Here is a 20,718-nt window from a genome sequence, read left to right as displayed (position 1 = left end):
GGCTTCCAACTGTATTCTTGCACCATCACTTTGTCACCTGCACACCTGATGTAGTCTACATGCAGCTCTATATTTGCTAGAACATCTTAAGAGTTTTTCAACCTAAATGCATATTTTAGCACACTGCATGTATGTTACCAAACCTTGCAACCTGTGTAACTGTAAGGCTGGGTTCAAGCTATTCTGTGTGACCGGTGATTGGTGCCTTGTCAGCTGCTCGGTCACTCCAGCTTCTGCAGAATTAACAGAGAGTGGCAGTAAGCTACTGTAACACTCACTGCTACCCCCATTCATTGTCAATGGGGGCTGCCTTGGAAGTTACTTCAGTAATAGCATAGTGGTAACCGCACCACAACCTCTCCACCGGTCGGAACATAGCCTAGGGAAAAGGATGAATAATGGATGAATAAAAAGTGGTAGACATTTTTCTAGCATTTTACCACTTAGAATTTGTGAAGAAACTGCCAGGCTCTATCATTATAAATGAAACATATGTAAAATGTATTGCAGTCATTTTTGCAGGCTGCTTAATCACTTTCATATTACTTGTTTTTCTTAAGCATTTAGATGGCATTTTTGGTAGCATTTTATAATAAGAAGTACAAATAAATGTCATGTTTCTACTATCTATACAAGATAACCTGCTCCTATAGCAGTTTTCATGTATTTGCTAAGGTTTTTAAAAGACCTATCCCACAACTGCTTCTAAACACCTAATAGGTAAAATAGGAGTCTCAGTAAGTGGTAACAACATCACAACAAGATAATTAATTTAAACAAGTGAAGTTTATCATTTGTATCTATCACATATTGCATAAATATATACTGGCAAGTTAAGCAGCAGATACAGCACACATTACCTGCAGAGCTTTCCTCCTAGAACCTCTATAGGTGCATTGTGATTGGTGTATAGAAGAGGGTGGAGACAAGGTTTACAGGTGACCCTACAGGCACCTGCGGATGATTTTGTTCTGAATTGAGAGTTGAGAGTTTCAAAAGAGTTGTTGAGCTCTGGATAGTTATCAGACCTTGTGTGTTTCTCTGTACAGCTATGGGGGGTTTTCAGTACTTGCTTCTCTTTGCTTGGCTGTTGCAGAAAAATCTAGGTGAGTATTTTAAATCATGTATTTCATCTTTTCTCTCTCACTTTGCACACTTAGGACAGAGACAATGGTTTGTTACTATATACGATAAACATATATCTAGCAGGGAATAATCAAATGCTTTGTCTGTTTTTGGTCTGCAGAACCCTCAGGTGACTTTCTATGGCAGATAGGTCTGTGGTGCAGAAAACATGCACAATGTTCATATATTTGCAACCTGTTGTGACTAATTGCTACAAGTACAAATCAAAGCATGTGTAGATTATTTTTGAGTTTTTAGTTGTATGTCAGACAGATCTGTTGGAGTATTTTGCTTTGTGTGTGTGCTGTCGCAGTTTTTTTTTTTATTCTACACACTTGCGCCCCTTTTTGAAATAAACTGCTCATTTTTTTTCCAGTTTTGTAAACAATCTTTTAGTACAAGGAAGGGTGTGTACTGATAAGTAACAACAGTGATCATCAAGGGAAATCGCTGCTAATTAATATTTTCTTGCATGGCCAGGGAATGCTGATTGCTGATGGATCTGGTGAAGAATAAGGGCATATTTTTAGGTTTGCATGTACATCATTCTCTGTTCTGTAAAGTTGAATGGAGATATCCAGCACACATTGGTTGAGTGTATGGTTGCATGACACCAGTGTACATGCAACCAGATATGTTTGTAAATTTAAAAATGTATTTGTGAAATCAGAGCCGTGGCTGCTGCTCACATTTACATCATAGATGTATGCAAATTACTATTTCTTTACTGTTATTTTTGTTTAAATTTTTTTTTTAATTTATTAAAAATCATTGAACACAAAACAGAATCATGGCATTGTTGCCCTAAACTTTTTTACCTTTTGTATTTGGGGATGAACACATCATCCAGTTATATTTGGTTATGAAATTTTGCCACGCACAGACACTCAATTACAACCAAACTTGCCTACTTTGAAGTTGCAATTGTTGGGTGTGCATTTTTTTAGCTTTTGAAGGGCACAATTGGGGTATTTTAGATAGCTATGTTCCTATCTTGTAATGCATGATCTATAATATTACATTGCTCCATTTGCTTGTTTTAAAGAAGTGCCAATACAAGGTTCTGTGTCTGGGGGCACTGAAGCCACTAACAGGGATTATAAATCTTGTCCAAAAATAAAAAACAAAAGAAAGTTTTGGCTTAACCTAAATTTACAACTAGCAATGGAAATCTACATACTTTTTGTGTATGGGTTTCCATTAGGTTGAGCATATGCTCATTGAATGGCATGTAGAAATGTTTGCTTAACGATGCTTGGCAAGGCTGAGTGTTCATGGTAACTGAATATAAAAAGGAAGGAGAACGGGGTCGAGGATAATGGGTAACCAGATAAGTTGTCTAACCTGTCTGATCTAGGTTTCATGTGGTCACCCTTGTCAAAGTAAGAAAACTTGAAAATCCACACTATTATCCTGAAACTAAAAATGGCATATTTTTATTTTTACAAACAATACCTAAAAAAAAGTTGAATATTAGGACTAATATAATTTTAATATTGAAATAAATTTAAAATGAAACCAGTTACAATAAGTGCTGGAATCCTGAATTTGTAATTGTTTTCAGAAAAGCTCTGCACATCAGTCCAGCTAGGGGTTCAGTAAGCTTTAAGGCACACAACCACACAGTGATCGTTTCCAGTGACAGGAGAATGAATAGACCCTGTTATGTTCCAATAAGAAAGGGGGGGGTGATCCATAGTCGTGGTCATTCACCAATCTGCCAGGGTGAATTATTGAACAATATCGGTGCACGTTGTACACATGCTAGATTTTTCCCTTAGACAAGCTAAACTGTTCGGTGACAATCCCCTAGCATGTGTATGTAATTTAAGACTAAAAAAGGGTGATAGTGTAAACTTGGCTCCCAATACTCCATTATTCTGAAGCTGATTGTACATGTTACAATTTTCCTAAATCTACCAACTAATATGTATGATAAGAGACTGGCTGATAGCAGGACTGGACTTCTCATGAGGCCACTTGGACTGTAGCCCGGGGTGGCATTTTAGCTCCTATCCTAGGGGAGAAGAAAAGTATAAATCTGGCCCTGCCTGATAGAATTACATGGCATGGTTTCGTAACTATAGATTGCACAGATTATAACATATGTAGCTAGCTGGGAATTTGTTGATTGAAATATCACGAAGTACCATATATGTTCTGTTTATAGGGTAGTGAGTAGATTACTAAATGATATTGCTTATCTGGAGTAAAGAACACTCTGTGTCTCGGAGTCACTTATACAGTCTGAAATTGCATAGTCCCCCATTTGCACGTTACAGTTTGAAGTAATAGGAAAGTTAGTAAACCTCACTTATGCTCAGCATGTTACATCCTCTAAATGATCATTTCATTATTTCATAGCCACATAACTTTTCAAAGGGGAATTTCTGCTTATTTCATGGTGGTGTGTAAACAAAACAACTAGTTTAATGTGCACATAAAATGTTAAATCTCAGCAAAACCTGAACCCTATGTTATCAGCCGCCTTGAGTCTATCCATCTCCTTTGTCCTTCACTTAAACATCAGGTAATCAGCTAGGTGAACATATGATATACATAGGAGTGGACCGGCTAAACAAGCTCCCTTATTACAGTCACAATCACAATTTTGGAGATTGTAAAAATGTTTAGTTGAATCTGTGATGCAGGTCCCAAAATTTTGTATATCCCTGCTGACTAAATGAAGAAGAAGAAAGATTAAAAAGTCACCACTGCTCTCTCCTGCAATCAGCATTTTTACATTTAAAACATGTGCATGTAGCTGAACCCGATTGCTTAACGTATTATTTATTATAACTTATTTAAGTCTCCCCCAGTGCTGCTGTGCGGATTGCAGAACAGATCCAGGTACACCTAGGAGTTGTTTAAAAAAAAAAGTGTATATACCTATAAATTCTTTGCAATGTACTATGTTTTCTTCTGTTTTTATTCCTCAGCTGTAGCCGTGGTGCCCTTGTTGGCAAGCTCAAATATCTGCAAGTTTAACCCTACCCAGACCACCATTGCTTTAGAAAAGCCCTACTGTTTCTACGTCAGCCCGAATGCAGTGACGGTTTATCTGTATGTGGTCATGAACAGTAAGTATTGCTTATCTACTAGATGGGATGTTGGAAATAAGTTTTTTTTCACTAATATGTGAGGGAGGGGGATTCAAGATTCTATATTTTTGCAGGATAGGGCTTCAGGTTCTGCTTGTATCCAAATAAACACATGTGCTGGAGGAGGAAGAACGCTATTGCTTTAGTTTTTTGTTGAAATAGTCCCTAGACTCGGTCTGTTTAAACAAAGTTACACACACATGTAGACAGGAAGTAAATGAATAATGAGAAGGATCCCCGGGTATTTTAATGATGCAGCTTTAAAATGACACGAACATGCTAAAAAAAATTGGTTTTACATCTACCCTTTTCTTTTTTAGATGCCACAAACCTCACTCTTGACCAAACCAACACATTGACATCAACAGAAGGTGGATCCAAAGCACCCTATGTGGCAGCCATGTTTAGTAATCCCAATTGCATGGATACCCCAACTATATCTCAAATCTATGACTTTTCCCAGGTGCAGACAACACTGAATAAATATGTTGTTCGAGTTGGGAATGATGAGAACTGCTTTAATGTCAATCCTTGCAACAAAGCTCTTAAAAGTAACGTGGCATACAGGTAATATTTTATTTTGTTGTAACTTAATTTCCTCATTAATGCCATAAATATTTTTAAAAACAAAAAAAAACAGATTGATCTCTTTGTTGTTAAAAGGTCCCATGGTCTTGTGCCTCCCAACCTTTGGAGAGAGGGACACCTATCAGAAGTATATACAGTTAGGTCTATAAATATTTGGACAGATGCAGTTGCAGTTGAACTGCAGACTTTCAGCTTTAAATCAGTGGGTTGAACAAAAAGATTGCAAAAAATTTTAGGAACTAAAGCCTTTTTTTTTAACACAATCACTTCATTTCAGGGGCCCAAAAGTAATTGGACAAATTAAAAAGCTGAAAATAAAATGTTCGTTTCTAATACTTGGTTGAAAACCCCTCGCTAGCAATGACAGCCTGTAGTCTTGAACTCATGGACATCACCAGATGCTGGGTTTCCTCCTTTTTAATGCTCTGCCAGGCCTATACTGCAGCGGCTTTCAGTTGGCTGTTTGTTTGTGGGCCTTTTTGTCTGAAGTTTAGTTCTCAACAAGTGAAATGCATGCTCAATTGGGTTCAGATCAGGTGACTGACTTGGCCATTCCAGAATATTCCACTTCTTTGCTTTAATAAACTCCTGGGTTACTTTGGCTGTATGTTTTGGGTCATTGTCCATCTGTATTATGAAAGGCCTCCCAATCAATGTGACTGCATTTAGCTGGATTTGAGCAGACAGTATGTCTCTGAACACCTCAGAATTCATTGGGCTGCTTCTGTCCTGTGTCACATCATGGATAAACACTAGTGGCCCAGTGCCATGGCAGCCATGCGCGCCCAAGCCATCACACTGCCTCCGCCATGTTTTACAGATAATGTGCTATGGTTTGGGTCATGAGCTGTTCCTCGCCTTCTCCATACTTTTTCTTGCCATCATTCTGGTAAAAGTTGATACATATGCAACTATTAAATAGCTTAAATTGTATGTATAACCAGGCAAAAACAAGACAAACTGACATTGTCACTGTGAGCTTTGTAACCCTTGGCCAGGAAGCGTTTTTTTTTTTATTTGGAACTTAAGTCTGTAAGCCCATTTTTTTTAAAATGAAGGAATCTGTCGAATTAACATAATTGTAAAGATTTGAGATCTAGTAGTAATGACATCCTATTCCTTCCATTATTTTAACCTCAAACATATTCTTAGTTTTGATTCTGAATATTTTTTGGTAATGGCTTTAGTGGAAAATCACTGATGATGTTCTTTTCGGTTTTAGGTTTATATATGTGTTTTACAATTCAACTCCAGCTATAGTGTTTCAGTCTGAATGGTCACCTCCAATTTACACAAAACAGGGTAAGAGTTCTGCCTCATTTTCGCTACAAAACGCCCTACCCCACACATCCCTAGTCTGATATTTCTGTCACAATCAATGTCCTTGTTACTAAAAATTGATGAAGCCCATTGTCCATACACACTTCGTAGACCTTTGACTGAAGTAGGTGGTTTTGCACATTTCCTAACTGGGCAGCTATAATTGAGATGAATTTTACAATTTTTATCCTTTTTTTTAAATGCCATTGGTGGAAATATAGGTACATTCGCATTTCATTAATTTTTTTTCTTTTGTTTTGTTTGCATGTCTGTATTTGTAGGTAAAGATTCTGGAAGCATTGACACTTGGCCGGGAAGAAGAAGTGGTGGTATGATTGTCCTTACCTCCATCCTCAGTGTGTTGACATTCTTTGTTCTAGCTGGTCTTGTGGCTGCCATTATCACCAGCATTATGTGAGTAGTTTTTTCCTTGCATAATGTTTTTAAACTTCATGTTTGGAGTACAATCCTTGATGATCTTCATTTGTTGTATGTGATTAAAGTGGTAAATAAGTTATTGTAAGTCATTTTTGTTGGGATGTGATAAACTTCAGTTATAGAAGCTACAATGAAAATAGGAAAAGATCAAGTAAATTTACCTGCTCTTTTGCTAACTACTTTCGGGATGTTTGGTTGGGATTGCGATATCATAAAGTGTATTGAATGGGGTTTGGAATATATGACCAAGTGTTTTGCAGTAATGGGGGGGGGGGGGGGGGGGGGGGGGGGGGGGGAGAGATGGGGCCAGAGTATAAACAGACTATGCAAAGGGATGTGTTTAGTGACATGATCAAACACTAAAAAAATGCAACTGAATATTCTGTATCTCTTGACGTTGTCCATGGAGCACTGGGTATCTGTAATGTGTTCTGATGACCTGGCAATGAATTTGCATTCCCATACAAGTTGCAATTTAAATCTTGCTTGAAGCAACTTAGCTGCAGATCAAATGCACCTATTCATCGATTCTGAACACTTTTAACTTATGGCAAATTTATGCCATCAACACAAACCCATAGACACAGGCCAAGTTGTTCCCAGCAGATGCTTATACCCGCAGTACTTCCAGGTCTGAGGATATATAAAACTCCTCTCCCTTTCCTCTTGGCAACTGGCTGCTCAGGCGCCTAGCACAGTAGCATGGAGTTGGGAGAAACTCCTTACCTCTATTTATGCTCACACAAAGTTACATCTTTATTTTCCAAGAGGAAAAAGTAAAAGCATCTGTGAATTTGTTGCCTTGTCCTGCATTGACCAAGCACTGGTTCCAGTCAAACAATTGAAACTCTGGTTGGTTAATTTTGCTGAAGCCTACATCTAATTTAGTCAGTGGTTTTAGGCTATTGATATCTACAAATTTATTTAATGACATTTAAAGTAACTGGTAACTTCTGGCTGATTATCAGGCTGGTTATGATTTGTAAATCTTGCTTTTTTGGGTATTGCTAAATGTTCCTTTTCAATGCTGTTTTTGTTTATCTATACAGGGCTCCATCAACCAATACGGAGACCAGACGACATGAAACGCGGACCTCTCACACCGTGCCTCAAAAGACAGATGAAGTGGCAGAGTATGCCACAGCCTCCAGCATCTCAGAACGTTATTCTTCCAACCTACAGGCGTAAAATTTGCCAATGTAACCAACCATAGAACCTAATATCTGCCGAATATGATGCTGTTAATAAAAGCTTGTACATACCCAAGAATGCTATTTGGGAGTTGAGTCACTATTTTAGACAAGATGGTCTGGTGACTTCTTTGAGGAATGAAGATTCAGTTTGTCACAAATTCCTTGTAAATTCATAGCATTTGCTTGGTTCATTATATGGTAATAACAATCAGTAAAGTGGACTGCATGACAGATGATGAAAATAGGGTTCTGTAAGCTAACTTTTAATACCTTCAATGCTTAATAGAAATCTTTTTTTTTTTCCTATTGTTGTGTAAACTAAGGTTTCTTTTAATGTTCCTTATGTTACGATCCCCTTTCATCATTCTAAACAAAGCCTGAAACATTTGGTTAAGCCAGTTTTTCATTTAACTGTGATTTCTTTTTCCACTGTAACTTTCCACTGCTTCACTCAATTGAGTATGATGGAAATAAGTATCATTTAAACATTGAACTTTATTCATTTGTTTTGCATTTTGTCTAAAGAAAATGTATGCCCTAGAAATCAAGTCACTTTTAATTTTTGCTAAACGTTTTGGTACATTTGTTTCAACAATGTGCTGTGTAGATAACACAAGCTTAGTACTTGGACAATAGATAATTTCATATTTCTGATACAACTAGTTTTTAAGTAAATGTTCTTGTAAATGTATTTTGAAACATTTAAAGCAATGTGTGTAGCAGACAAAGCAAAAAGGATTGTTGCCACACTTAAGCAGTCTACGTATCATTAATTGGTTGCTCCACAAATGTTTTGTTGATTAATGCCACTACAGATTTTCCAAATGTATTGGACCCAAACCTATGAGATTGTATGTTTGTTAAAAATATCCCTATGCAATATTGCTTTAAAGAAAGGGTTCAATTGTCTTGTACGTTGTCATTTTTCTAAATAAAATGTGTTTGACGGTACTCTTCTCTTTTTAGTGATTTAATAAAACGTTATACAATGTAATTAACAGTGTTCAGAATACTTAGCCTGCACAATTACCGGACTCAAAGTGATGTTTCTAGAAATGTTTAACGGCAGCCAATTGATGGCGTACACACAGAAATGACAACCCTTCTATTTATTACACTGTGGCTTAGTTGCTTAAGAAAATTGTATAAATGTGAAGTGCCAAGCATACCTTATTGGGATTATGTGCAGGTATCTACTATAATTTAATACATTTTGTGTATTGTAGATGCTTCATATTAACATGTTTTGTTTTTTTTTAAATACTTTAACAAGAATCAACTTAAATTTATACCTTCTGAAAGCACTAGTAGATGATCTAGGAACTTTGGGGGAGCTAAGCATTCAGACTCTTGCTTATTATTCACATGCAGGTGTTGTGAGTTTCTTCATTAGTGGATCTTGGTTTGAAAAATTCACAGAAGACTGAACTTTTTAAAAGTTTACATAGCCCTCAATCTTAAAAGGAATACAATGACCTAGTGTCTTTCCATCTATTTCTTCCATTTTACTCCCTATTATTCCTTTTCTCTGCTGCACTGTTTTATTTCCTCCATGATTCGCTTTACTAACGTGCATTTTTCATCAGCCCTCCTAAAGGTCCTGATTTAGATGTTTCTATATTTTGGGAAAAATGCATAGGTAGCTGCATAAATGTATTCTTGCTGAGATCTATTCTTTTATAAAGTTAAATGATTTATGTATTGTAAAGAACAGCAACTGGTAACGTGTGTGTGTGTGTGTGTGTGTGTATATAATTAGGGAAATTTAAAATAGTTTGTATGGAATTTTAGGGTTCACTACCATCAAAACTGAAGACAAATCCTAGCTGTGACTAAGGGCCCTACAGCACTTGTATGCCTTCTTGTGACTAAAGCCTTTGAAAATATGTATTAAGCTATATGCCACTAACTATCCCATCACCTTAGAATTGTGAATAAAACACCAAAATTAATTAGTCTCCCTATTAGTAAAGCTGACTTTTGCTTTTTAGGGGGCAGCAACATTCCTATTTAACTTTACCAGTGCTTAGTTTTCCAGGAACTAAATTCTGGAAGCAATGACTAGAAAGACTGGTAATGGACTAGTTACTTTTTTTGGCCGTTGTCTCCCTGCAGCTTCGTTTTCCACATAAATTACTTTACATAGCAATTACTGCACTGTGTCTCCTGTTATAGTGGCAGCGGTACATTAGATCTCACACTGCAGGGACAGTAATTTTTAAACATCCTCATAACAGTGCACTGATATACAGGCAGTCCCTGAGTTACAAACATCCAACTTACATACAACTTATACTTGCAAACAAAGGCTGTACAGCAGGGAATCACTGGGCTGCAGCTAAATATGCTACTCCTAGAAAAGTGCTGCCAATGAGAGTTGCCACTTTCACAGAGACTACTGTACTATACATCATACTCATTAAAGCAGAAATGGCAAAGTTAGAGGAGCAAGATCCCAATACTGAGAGGTTCACCAAAGCTTACTATACAGTTACTGAAGGCCTGAGATGCTACAGGGCTATTTTTGATGAGAAAATGAAAATCTGTTAAGACAAACATCTGTCCTAGTTGCATTTATTAAAAAAATGTACCTGTTACAACTTGCATACAAATTCAACTTAACAACAAACCTAGTGATGTTTACTTCCACTTTAAGTGGTTTCAGAAAAAAATCACAATGTATCAGAAAACTTAGACTGAAGACCTAGACAAAAAAGAACTATTGTATTCTTTACCCACAGAGCAAAAATGCAGTGAGCACTTGTTTTGGTATTACTAGTTTGTGTTTGATTTTGAGATAAGACGGAAACTTCTGTTTTCACTCTATTTACCTGGCCAAACATGGCTCTTTTTTGTTGGGACACAGAGGTAGGAATGCTGCAATACCTGTTCTTGTCTGGATTCCTCTGGATCTTTACATTTTTGTTCTTACTACGTGACAATGTAGCTTTTTTTTGTTTAGTTTTATTAGCATCTGGTAAAAACAATGCAATGGGTACAGATAAATTTGATAATGTTTGTGAGGTTTATATTAAGGACAAGCAATAGAAAAAACCCAATACTTCTCCACTGGCCACAGAATGACAAAAAAAAAAATGGTTTGACTGATCAATAGATAACTGGCAATTGCAAAAGCCATATATATTTTGGAATAACTGGACAGGAGGTCAGCTATGTTTGGAAAAATACTGTTCCACACATTCTTGGCTGACCCTGTCACTATAATAAACATGACAAAACAAGTTACACCTGCAAAGGAAGGGAGTTTACACTCACCTTTCCTACTGCCGGGAAATTCATACTTCTAAGAGTGTCAATCTACAAAGTTGACATGGTAAGTTTCCAAAAAGTTGTCATTGGTGTGGAGAGTGTCACCCTACAATATGTGCTACAATAATCCAGAAGATTAAGTCACTAGGGTACCACTAACACAAAAATTGTGAAACTTAATTGCACCATTTTATGAAAAAAATACAAATCCTGACCATCCACTTTTTCCTATTTTATCTTTTTTCTCTGGAGAATATCTTTCTTTTTTACCTAGAGATTCTATTAGGTAACTAATATTTTTAACTGGCTGCTCCACCTGTTCACCATGTCACTACTACATCCTCTGCATATTTTGCAATAGTGCATTACCTAAAGCTGACTCCTTTTATACCTCTAGGTGTAATGGCTGTCAAAGGACCCAGTCCACCCAGCAGTTATTGGTAAAAACTAGGTCCTGACTAACACAGGTTCTAGAACGGACAATACACTATTCATATCAGTCTCTTCCTTTTCTGGATCCTGTGTCCCTTCATAAGTCACAAGGAAAGAGCAGTGGACGTTTTTCCCCAGCTCACAGTCTATTCAACCCACATATCTCTTTAGAGATGTACATATCTTACATTTTATTCACACACATTCAAAAAATGAGGAAGAGTGTTTAACATACTGAAGAAAAAAATGTATGTCAACCAACACATGTGGGGTATCTGCAACTTGTTTTAGGCAGAAAGCCATGTCATTGGTGAACACACATATATTTAAGACCAATGTACTACTTTGATTCTGTAATCTGCATTCAGCTTCTCTATACACTAATCCATACATGACTTGAGGTAAACAGTCAAGCTAACAGTGAAAATTATTTTTTTAGAGCAAGGCAATGTACATAGCAAAATTATATCCTGTGGTAATTTGCATTCATATCTCATTATGTTTTTTTATTCCATCTTTTACTACAGAAATATATGTTAAAAGTCTAAGCAGTTTATTTTAGTTCTGGAACCAAAAAAAAACTTTAATGGATTTGGCACCCTCTAGTGGCAAAACATAGAAACCAGGCATAGGTTCCCATTATTCTTTAAAATGTAGAAGCTTTTTTTAATATCCACAGATAGAAGGGAATATAAGTAATATAAATATTTCTGTAACGGTTATTCAGACAGAAAATGATGACCCTACTGCTAACTTACGGCAGTGTTCCCAGGATCTCCTTTCCATATCTTGATCTACATAAATCTTACACAAACGAAAAATACTTTCTGGTTAAATCACAAAGCCTGACACATTAAACATTAAAATGGCTATGTCAGTTATAGTAGACAAGCAAAATGAGACCGGGTATATGTTATACAAAACTTTGCTCTGGACCTGCTTTTTGTAGTTTTGTAAATTTTCTATTCAATATTTAAAAATTATTAGATAAAATAAAAAAGTTGGGTAATAAAATCGGCTAAAGTGTCAGTTCCTTTATTACTAAAAAAATAATGGACTTCAAATTGTTTAAAAATAACCTTAAAACGCTGCCAAGCCTGATAGGAAGCATCAGTTGCTTCTCTAACATCATTGTTGATGCCTTGGCATAGTGTTAAAACACCAGAATGCTACAGACCAGTGGTCGCCAACCTTTTTGGTTCTGCGGACCACTAAAATCACCTGCTCCTGACCGTGTGGGAAGCAGGGTGTCAATCAAAGGGGGAGAAACCTCCCACATAGTGATGTCACTGTGGCATAGCCCCGCCCACTCCCCTATCATAGATCTAAGCCTGCGATGGGAGAGTGGGCAGGTTATGTCCAGGGACACAATCCACCCACTTCTCTGCACCTAGGACTTGTACGGGGACCTGTTCCTCGACCCTGGCCAGTGCGTCCCCCCAGCGGGGTCCTTTTGTGACTCTGCTCGGGGGTGCACCGGCTAGAGCTGCAGACCCTCAAAATTATTTTGCGGACCACCGGTTGGCGACCGCTGCTACAGACCGTCAATATGTCATAACTTCTCCTCCTATACAAGTAGTCACACTCACTAAGGCTATAATATTCATTTGCATTCGATTAGTGTTCTTGGCTGCTACTTACTCTCCTAATTCCCATGAAATCAGTAAGGGTGTAATAATTTTTCACACACTGCTTTTTGTCTTAAATAATGGCATGGTGTAATATGTCCTGTGTTGTTGTTCATCAGAGTTTTTATTTACCTAGTTTTAAGACATTTTAGGTATCAGATGATTTTTCATTATGTCTTGATATGCAAAACCTTAGAATTGAGGTTACTTTCTTTTCTGATGACTGTACTGTAAATTGTCCAGTAATGATGTCACCCTTTGGATGCAGTATGGCATGGGTTTGTGGATCACAAAAGTGGCCAAACAGATAATAACATGTAAGTAATATGAGATTACATTCATGGGTGTCAACCTTTGTTTTATTTAAATGTTTATCTGAAGCTCAAATAATAATGAGCTGACAAAATCCACTAAATCATACAAATCAAATGCTGATATTGGGTACTCCCCACAGAATTGTGCATTAGGTTTGATCTGGAGATAAAAAGAATTTATCAATAACATTTCTACAATTACCACACAGTAGAAATGCTTAATTTCAGTTTATTTATTATAATATCAACTAATATAGCAGAACATTTCGCAACAACAACAGTATAAATAGAGAATTCATCAGACAAATAAATGTACTTCTTCCATTGTGTCTTTGGAATTAAAACCCAACTGGAAATCAGTTCCTACATGACACTAAGCAATACCACGGATTAATGAGGAATAGATGTTACCTGTTGTCTGAAACAACTAGAATGGCAGCTGTAATCATGCTGGTTGCTTTGTTCAGCACATACTATTCATTTTACCTGAAAATGCTGTCTAGTTGTTATATTGATCCTCTAGCTTCAATGCCTTACAAATCACTGACCAGGACAATTGTGTAGATTCATGAAATTAAAAAAAAAAACAGACATTCTTATCTGCATGCATGTTTCAAAAAAAATAAAGTGAACCAGTGGCTAGGGTATGGGCATTACAGCTACACATGTCACAGCTCATTTAAACAAATGTTTTTTCCAAACTTGGAAATTAATTACCAAAAAAAAAAATACATTTGATCTGCATGGCTACATGCTTTTCATAAATAAATTAAATGCAAGTGAAAACCCAGCCTGAGAACTGTCATTTACACTAGTCCAATGAAATAAATGGCAATCTGACCTGTGTCTGGAATGCATTTTAAAGGCAGGAAATCAACATACATCTGTGCAAGTCTTTATTTACATATTCCATACTATCCAAAATGAGTTTTTTTTCTTTTCAGAGGGCAGATAAGGAAGAGAGAAGAAAAAAAAATGCCTCTAAATGTCCATAAATGCTTATATTGATTCACATAAAGTGTCTGAAGGTTTAAAGGGGTCAAACATGGGCTTTAAACACAGCATTTTATCACTAGCAGTGTTCTCCCCAGCCACTTTTTGCTGGGCGCACCAGCCGGCACGTTTCAGTAGCCTCCCGGCTGTTTTTGTGTGAATATTGATGAGCTGCATCACAATACAGGGGGCTGCCACCCACCTACAATTTCATTCCAACCAGCATAAAAAAATTTCTGGGCTGAGCACTGACTAATATTATGTGGTTATCTAAGCCTTAACAATGAATTACTTCACAATAACTACAGCAACAACTATCAATAAAGCCTTGCTCTTGAGGAAAATTACTTTTTTTTAGAATATTTAATACTTTAATGCCCATAGTCTGGCCACACATTTACTTTAAATGATGGTCAGTTTACATTATCTTATTTGTGAATTTGGTGATACACCCCATACCAAATTAGTGACATGTTTTTCTTACATAACCTTTTCCAAAAGAGGAATAAACCATACAGATATAATATCAGAAGCCTGTAATTCTAAAATTGAAAACAACTGATTAAGTGCAAATTGCCCAAACCGTTCTACAATTCATATTTGTGATGTTTCATGTAAACTTCGCAAAACATGTAAAAAGAACAACCTTCTATGTGTGAACTTAGTACTAAATACCAATGGGTCAGAGGAATAACACATCTTGTCACTTTCCACTATCGCTTCCAGAGTCCTCATCCTCCTCGTAGACTGTGAGATCCAGAGTAAGCACCTGGCTGCACATTTCATCATGCTACATAAAAAAATAAATAATGCAAGTAATTTTTTGGTGCTTAATTAGCAGAACACATGTTTTATACTTGGGTCACATCAACAGATGTGAGGCCCTCTCATGTAAAGTGTGTAACAAATTCTTGCTGTGCTGGTAATAAAGAGGACAAAAGCACCGTCTACCATCCTGACTCAAAAACACAATTTAATATGTAAACTGGCAAAATAAAGCTATAAAGACTCCACTCTCTACTACAAAGTCCGTGTGATTTCATTTTTTCTCTTTAAAACAAATGTTTGAAAAATAACACACCATGGATGTTTTATTTCTTCTTAATTCCACTGGTAATTCTATTGATTACGGTTTTGTTAGCAGTGATGGACCCACTGTATGTCTTTTATGGGTTTTTATTATATATATTATAAGTTATAATGATGTTCTTTAATAGCCACAAAGGATGTAATTCCACCATGTGGGCCCCAATTGCATCTGTAAACCCAGCTATAAGTTTTCAAAATTAGAAGTGATTTAATCACTGTGCTTGGGCATAGAGAGACCCAGTAAACCAACCCACTACAGGCTGATTGTAGAAAATTACAGGAGGGAGAAGGATAAAACAGTCCCCCTGCACAAAGAGAGAGAGAGCCCAGGTTACCAGTTTTAACACAAGAACCTTCTACAAAGAGGCCAGGTTCACATTAGAATACTGCACAAATCTGAAATTATTACAGAAAGCACACCAAGATTCAAGTAAGAATACACATTCTCTTTGTGTTCAGAAAATAGTGAATATACTAGAATTTAGCTTTAGAGGCTCAGCATAATTAAGTTTCCTGAATGCAGAGGACTTCACTGACCAGTGTATACATTTTGGTTTGGAATGTACTTTACCTCTGTGCACACTCCAATTAAAGCATCTGCCTTGGAAAAAAATTCTTCTTTTAAGGAAATGACCACCATTTGGAAGTGCTGTCTTGTCTGTTCTTTAATATAACTTGTTACCTATATGCAGAATACAGCAGTTAATACCTTCATGTATAAAGATATGGTAGTCTACCCTTACAGAAATTGTTATTCATGGATTTCCATGCCTTCATAAAACAAAACAATAACATTCCACTATAATCTGCATAAAAACAAGTGTTCATTTTTCTCTGCTACACTAGTATTCTGCAAGATATACTGGGATACAGGTAGAACGGAAGGTTAGGCTTAGGATAACATTAGGGTAACATTACACTATGGTAGAGGGATATGCCTAGGACAATAAGCCTTATGGCAAATCGTTATAGGAACCCCGATTTTAGTAGCGGTATGGAATACAGTTAGGTCCATAAATATTTAGAAAGAGACAACTTTTTTCTAGATTTAGTTCTGTACATTACCACAATAATTTTAAATGAAACAACTCACATGCATTTGAACTGCAGACATTCAGCTTTAATTCAGTGGGTTGAACAAAAAGATTGCATAAAATTGTGAGGAACTAAAGCCTTTTCTTTACACAATCACTTCATTTCAGGGGCTCAAAAGTAATTGGACAATCGACTCAAAGGCTATTTCATGGGTTGGTGTGGGCATTTTCTTTTGTTATGTCATTATGAATTAGGCAGATAAAAGGCCTGGAGTGGATTTGGGGGGGGCTTGTATGTGGAAGATTTTGCTTCAAACCAAGAACAACCTTTACCAGAATGATGGCAATAAAAAAGTATGGAGAAGGCAAGGAACAGCTCATGATCCAAAGCATACCGCATCATCTGTAAAACATGGCGGAGGCAGTGTGATGACTTGGGCGCGCATGGCTGCCGGTGGCACTGGGACACTAGTGTTTATCCATGATATGACACAGGACAGAAGCAGACGAATGAATTCTGAGGTGTTCAGAGACATACTGTCTGCTCAAATCCAGCTAAATGCAGTCACATTGATTGGGAGGCGTTTCATAATACAGATGGACAATGACCCAAAACATACAGCCAAAGAAACCAAGGAGTTTATTAAAGCAAAGAAGTGGAATATTCAGGAATGGCCAAGTCAGTCACCTGATCTGAACCCAATTGAGCATGCATTTCACTTGTTGAAGACTAAACTTCGGACAGAAAGGCCCACAAACAAACAGCAACTGAAAGCCGCTGCAGTAAAGGCCTGGCAGAGCATTAAAAAGGAGGAAACCCAGCATCTGGTGATGTCCACGAGATCAAGACTACAGGCTGTCATTGCCAGCAAAGGGTTTTCAACCAATTATTAGAAATGAACATTTTATTTTCAGCTTTTTAATTTGCCCAATTACTTTTGAGCCCCTGAAATGAAGTGATTGTGTTAAAAAAAAGGCTTTAGTTCCTCACATTTTTATGCAATCCTTTCGTTCCACCCACTGAATACAAGCTGAAAGTCTGCAGTTCAACTGCATCTGAGTAGTTTCATATAAAATGAATTGTGGTAATGTACAGAACCAAAATTAGAAACAAGTTGTCTCTGTCCAAATGTTTAAGGACCTAACTGTAAATGTAACAAATCCGAATAGTGCTAAGAGTTCACTATGTAATTTTCTCAATGGTATTTTTGTTCAATAATGCAATTGTTAATATATGTTTAGTTTGATCCCTGAAATTATTTATTTATTGATTTTTTATGATCCGGATTAGAACTTTCCATATCTATTTCAAATATTACTTGAAACACCAAAAATGGATCCAAGTAAATCACAGTAAATGATGGTTAACCAAATGACCAAAAAAAAGCACTGATCAATTTTCTAGCATTCCCTTCCACCCCGTCGTACAAAAATCAACCGCAAACGTAACCAATTCATTGTTTTAGTGTAATCAGTTAGAAAAAGTGCTCAGTGAGTAGCCAATTCAACCAGTAAACATACCTGGAGGTCTTCTGTTCCCCACAATGAACAGAGGAAGAAAATTTCACTTACTTTACCAATGTTACTGTTGTCTAAAGCTGCATCTACTTCATCTAAAATAAAAAATGGCGCAGGACGAAAGCTGCAAAAAGACAGGAAAACACAATGTTTTCTGTTGTTGTTTTTACATGCTTTACAGTTGACCTACACACATTTGTTAACATAAAGATTTATGAACATAACATAACATAACATAAATATTATGAAGAATCTTGATTAAAAGAAAATTCCTAATAAATGTTGCCCAGTTCATAAGATTCCCTGCACTTGTGTTTTTAAGCATTTGCAGGCAGAGATCATGAGGCGAGAGGTGAGATCATGACGCAATTTAAATCTCACCTGTGAATAGCAAAGACAAGAGCCAGTGCAGCTACAGACTTCTCTCCTCCAGACAAGTTGTCCATAGGCATAAATCTCTTCCCTGGAGCTACACAGTTGTATCCAATTCCATCAAGGTAAGGTTCCTCTGTATTTTCAAGACTAAGAAAGGCCTAATCAAAGGGTAAGTGTTAAAATTTTAAAGCAAAGAAACAAACCATTTGGTCTTCCAAAAATTAACAAATACGTTCTAAACAACATATAACACACTTTTTCCTGTTAATTTTTGCACTAGTTTCAACATGTAAAAGAGGCAAAAAAAATAGGCAATGCTTTAAATTCACAATATTAAAATGTGCCCAGCATTTTTTTTTGTGTTCAGAAGTCTGGTTCCTGATTGGCATGGTGGAACTAACAAGAAGGATATGTTTTAGGATAGCAAAACAAGGATTGTTAAGGCATAGAAATATAGGTGAAGTAAAAACAATGATTTTTTATATTCATGTTCTTAACACACTTTTTGGGTGCGGGAGTCCTTGATGGCAGAATTCTGAATGATGCGGGGTTGTAGGTAATTGCTGACATATGAACAATTTTTTCTATCACCACCAATAATTTGATGTTGGATATGACTGCAACAGTACTTTGTAAGATGCTGATACAGAGGTTAATTGTCTCACATACTTGCTGTCTTTAATATGCAGGTAACTATTAACAAAGCAATGGCAAATGTCTGGTGATGCATGTAAAAAATCTTTTTGTAAAAACTTTTTAAAGTAGTACAATTGTTTGCTACTGTTACTTATATACATACGTTATATACTATCTCATTATGTATAAGCATATATAAATGTACATAATATTACACTATTTTGGCGTGTTTGATTACACCGGGGAACGCATTTTTTGTTGAGTTAGATCTTACACTTCTTTTATCACTAATTTTTGGGTGGTGAATCCAGAAATGACCGCATTTTTTGGTATCACATCCAGTTTTCAGGATAAAAGGTACCATCTGTTTTTGTCAAAAAATATACAAATTTTACTTACAATAAAAAAATAATGAAATAATAACTTGAATGTACTGTGTATTTAATCTCCTTTTGTTCATACAAAGAATTTATTGTTAAAGTTTTTTTTACAGTAAAACATTTGAAAATTACAAAATTTACACTTATAGGAGTAAATACAGTATATAAAGTATAAAAAGTGTATAAAGTATACACTTTTCCTGGAGTGTTCAGTGTAAGGACAATCCAGCCCGATGCTCCAACAATAGTTGGCCATCATATGTACATCCCCCATCTACCCTGATTCCATCTTTCCATGACCTTCAAATCTTGGTGGAATTGTTCACCTTGCTCATCACTGACTGCACCAAGGTTTTCCGGGAAGTTCGAAGGATGGCCATGCAGAAAATGCAGCTTGATGCTCAAATTGCAACCTAGCATTTTGTAGCTCTCCAAGAGTTTCTGGACAATTTCTGTGTAATTTTTTTGTTTGTGTGTTTTCAAGAAAGTCCTTGACAATGGCTTTGAATGATAACCAATCATTCTTTTTGACTTCTGACATTGTCCTGATGAAATCTTCATCTTTGATGAGCTACCGAATCTGTGGACCATCAAATACATCGACCTTTATTTTTTCAAATGACATGCCAGGAAATGCCAAAATTAGGTACTTGAAAAAAAAAGTCTCCTTCAGTTGGCAAAGCTTTAACAAACTGCTTCATCAGACCCAGTTCCATGTGCAGAGGCGGGAATATAATATTCTTTCTATCAACAAGTGGCTCATGTAAAATGTTTGGATCACCTGGTTCCACCCAATGCCTCTCAGGAGCTCTGCTGTCCCACATTGACAGATAACAAGGATACTTGGTGTATCCGCGTTGCTGACCAAAAAGGAAGCATATAATTTTAAGGTCAACACAGATGACCCAATTGTGTTGGTGATATTGCAATAACTCAATGACTCTCTTTATGTCTGCATATTCTTCACAAAGAGAAACTGAATGGCCAATTGGGACTGACCCAAATATATTGCCATTGTGAAGGAGGACACACTTTAAGCTCCGCTTGGAGCTATCGATGACTAGTTGCCATTCAGTTGAGTTAAAGATTGCAATACACAATTCCTCCATTAAACCATGTTATGGCAATACACAAAGCCACTGTCCGTTCTAATGTACTGCAGAAATGCAATTTCACTGGTTCGAAAGTGCCTTGTACCTTTGTTCCTTTTTCAAGTAAGTTTTTCTCACGCAGTCTTGATGCTAGGAGTTCTGAAGCCTTCTTTGATAGTCCCAAATCATGTGC

At 36.6% G+C, this 20,718-nt stretch overlaps 2 protein-coding genes across 2 annotated transcripts in view; one reads left to right on the top strand and one right to left on the bottom strand.

Moving 5' to 3' along the window:
• Positions 1-964: 964 nt before the first annotated feature.
• Positions 965-8,716, top strand: UPK3A (uroplakin 3A). Its single transcript, XM_072400276.1, has 6 exons — positions 965-1,106; positions 4,065-4,205; positions 4,547-4,793; positions 6,037-6,116; positions 6,416-6,548; positions 7,622-8,716. Exons 1-6 carry the CDS (start codon positions 1,052-1,054, stop codon positions 7,758-7,760), a joined length of 795 nt encoding a protein of 264 aa, XP_072256377.1. The 5' UTR covers positions 965-1,051; the 3' UTR covers positions 7,761-8,716.
• A 4,906-nt stretch (positions 8,717-13,622) lies between these two features.
• Positions 13,623-20,718, bottom strand: part of SMC1B (structural maintenance of chromosomes 1B) — a 36,754-nt gene continuing 29,658 nt past the window's right edge. Inside the window, exons 22-25 of the mRNA XM_072400275.1 lie at positions 18,425-18,576; positions 18,098-18,167; positions 16,063-16,173; positions 13,623-15,192 (exon numbers count right to left, since the gene is read on the bottom strand). Coding sequence (XP_072256376.1) covers positions 15,106-15,192; positions 16,063-16,173; positions 18,098-18,167; positions 18,425-18,576 — 420 coding nt within the window. The 3' untranslated portion in view covers positions 13,623-15,105. The remainder of the gene's footprint in view (positions 15,193-16,062; positions 16,174-18,097; positions 18,168-18,424; positions 18,577-20,718) is intronic.

Source organism: Pyxicephalus adspersus, chromosome 2 (genome assembly GCF_032062135.1).
Source record: "Pyxicephalus adspersus chromosome 2, UCB_Pads_2.0, whole genome shotgun sequence".
Taxonomy (NCBI): domain Eukaryota; kingdom Metazoa; phylum Chordata; class Amphibia; order Anura; family Pyxicephalidae; genus Pyxicephalus; species Pyxicephalus adspersus.
The sequence above is the reverse complement of the archived record's forward strand: the minus strand, read 5'-3'. Positions and strand labels throughout refer to the sequence as shown.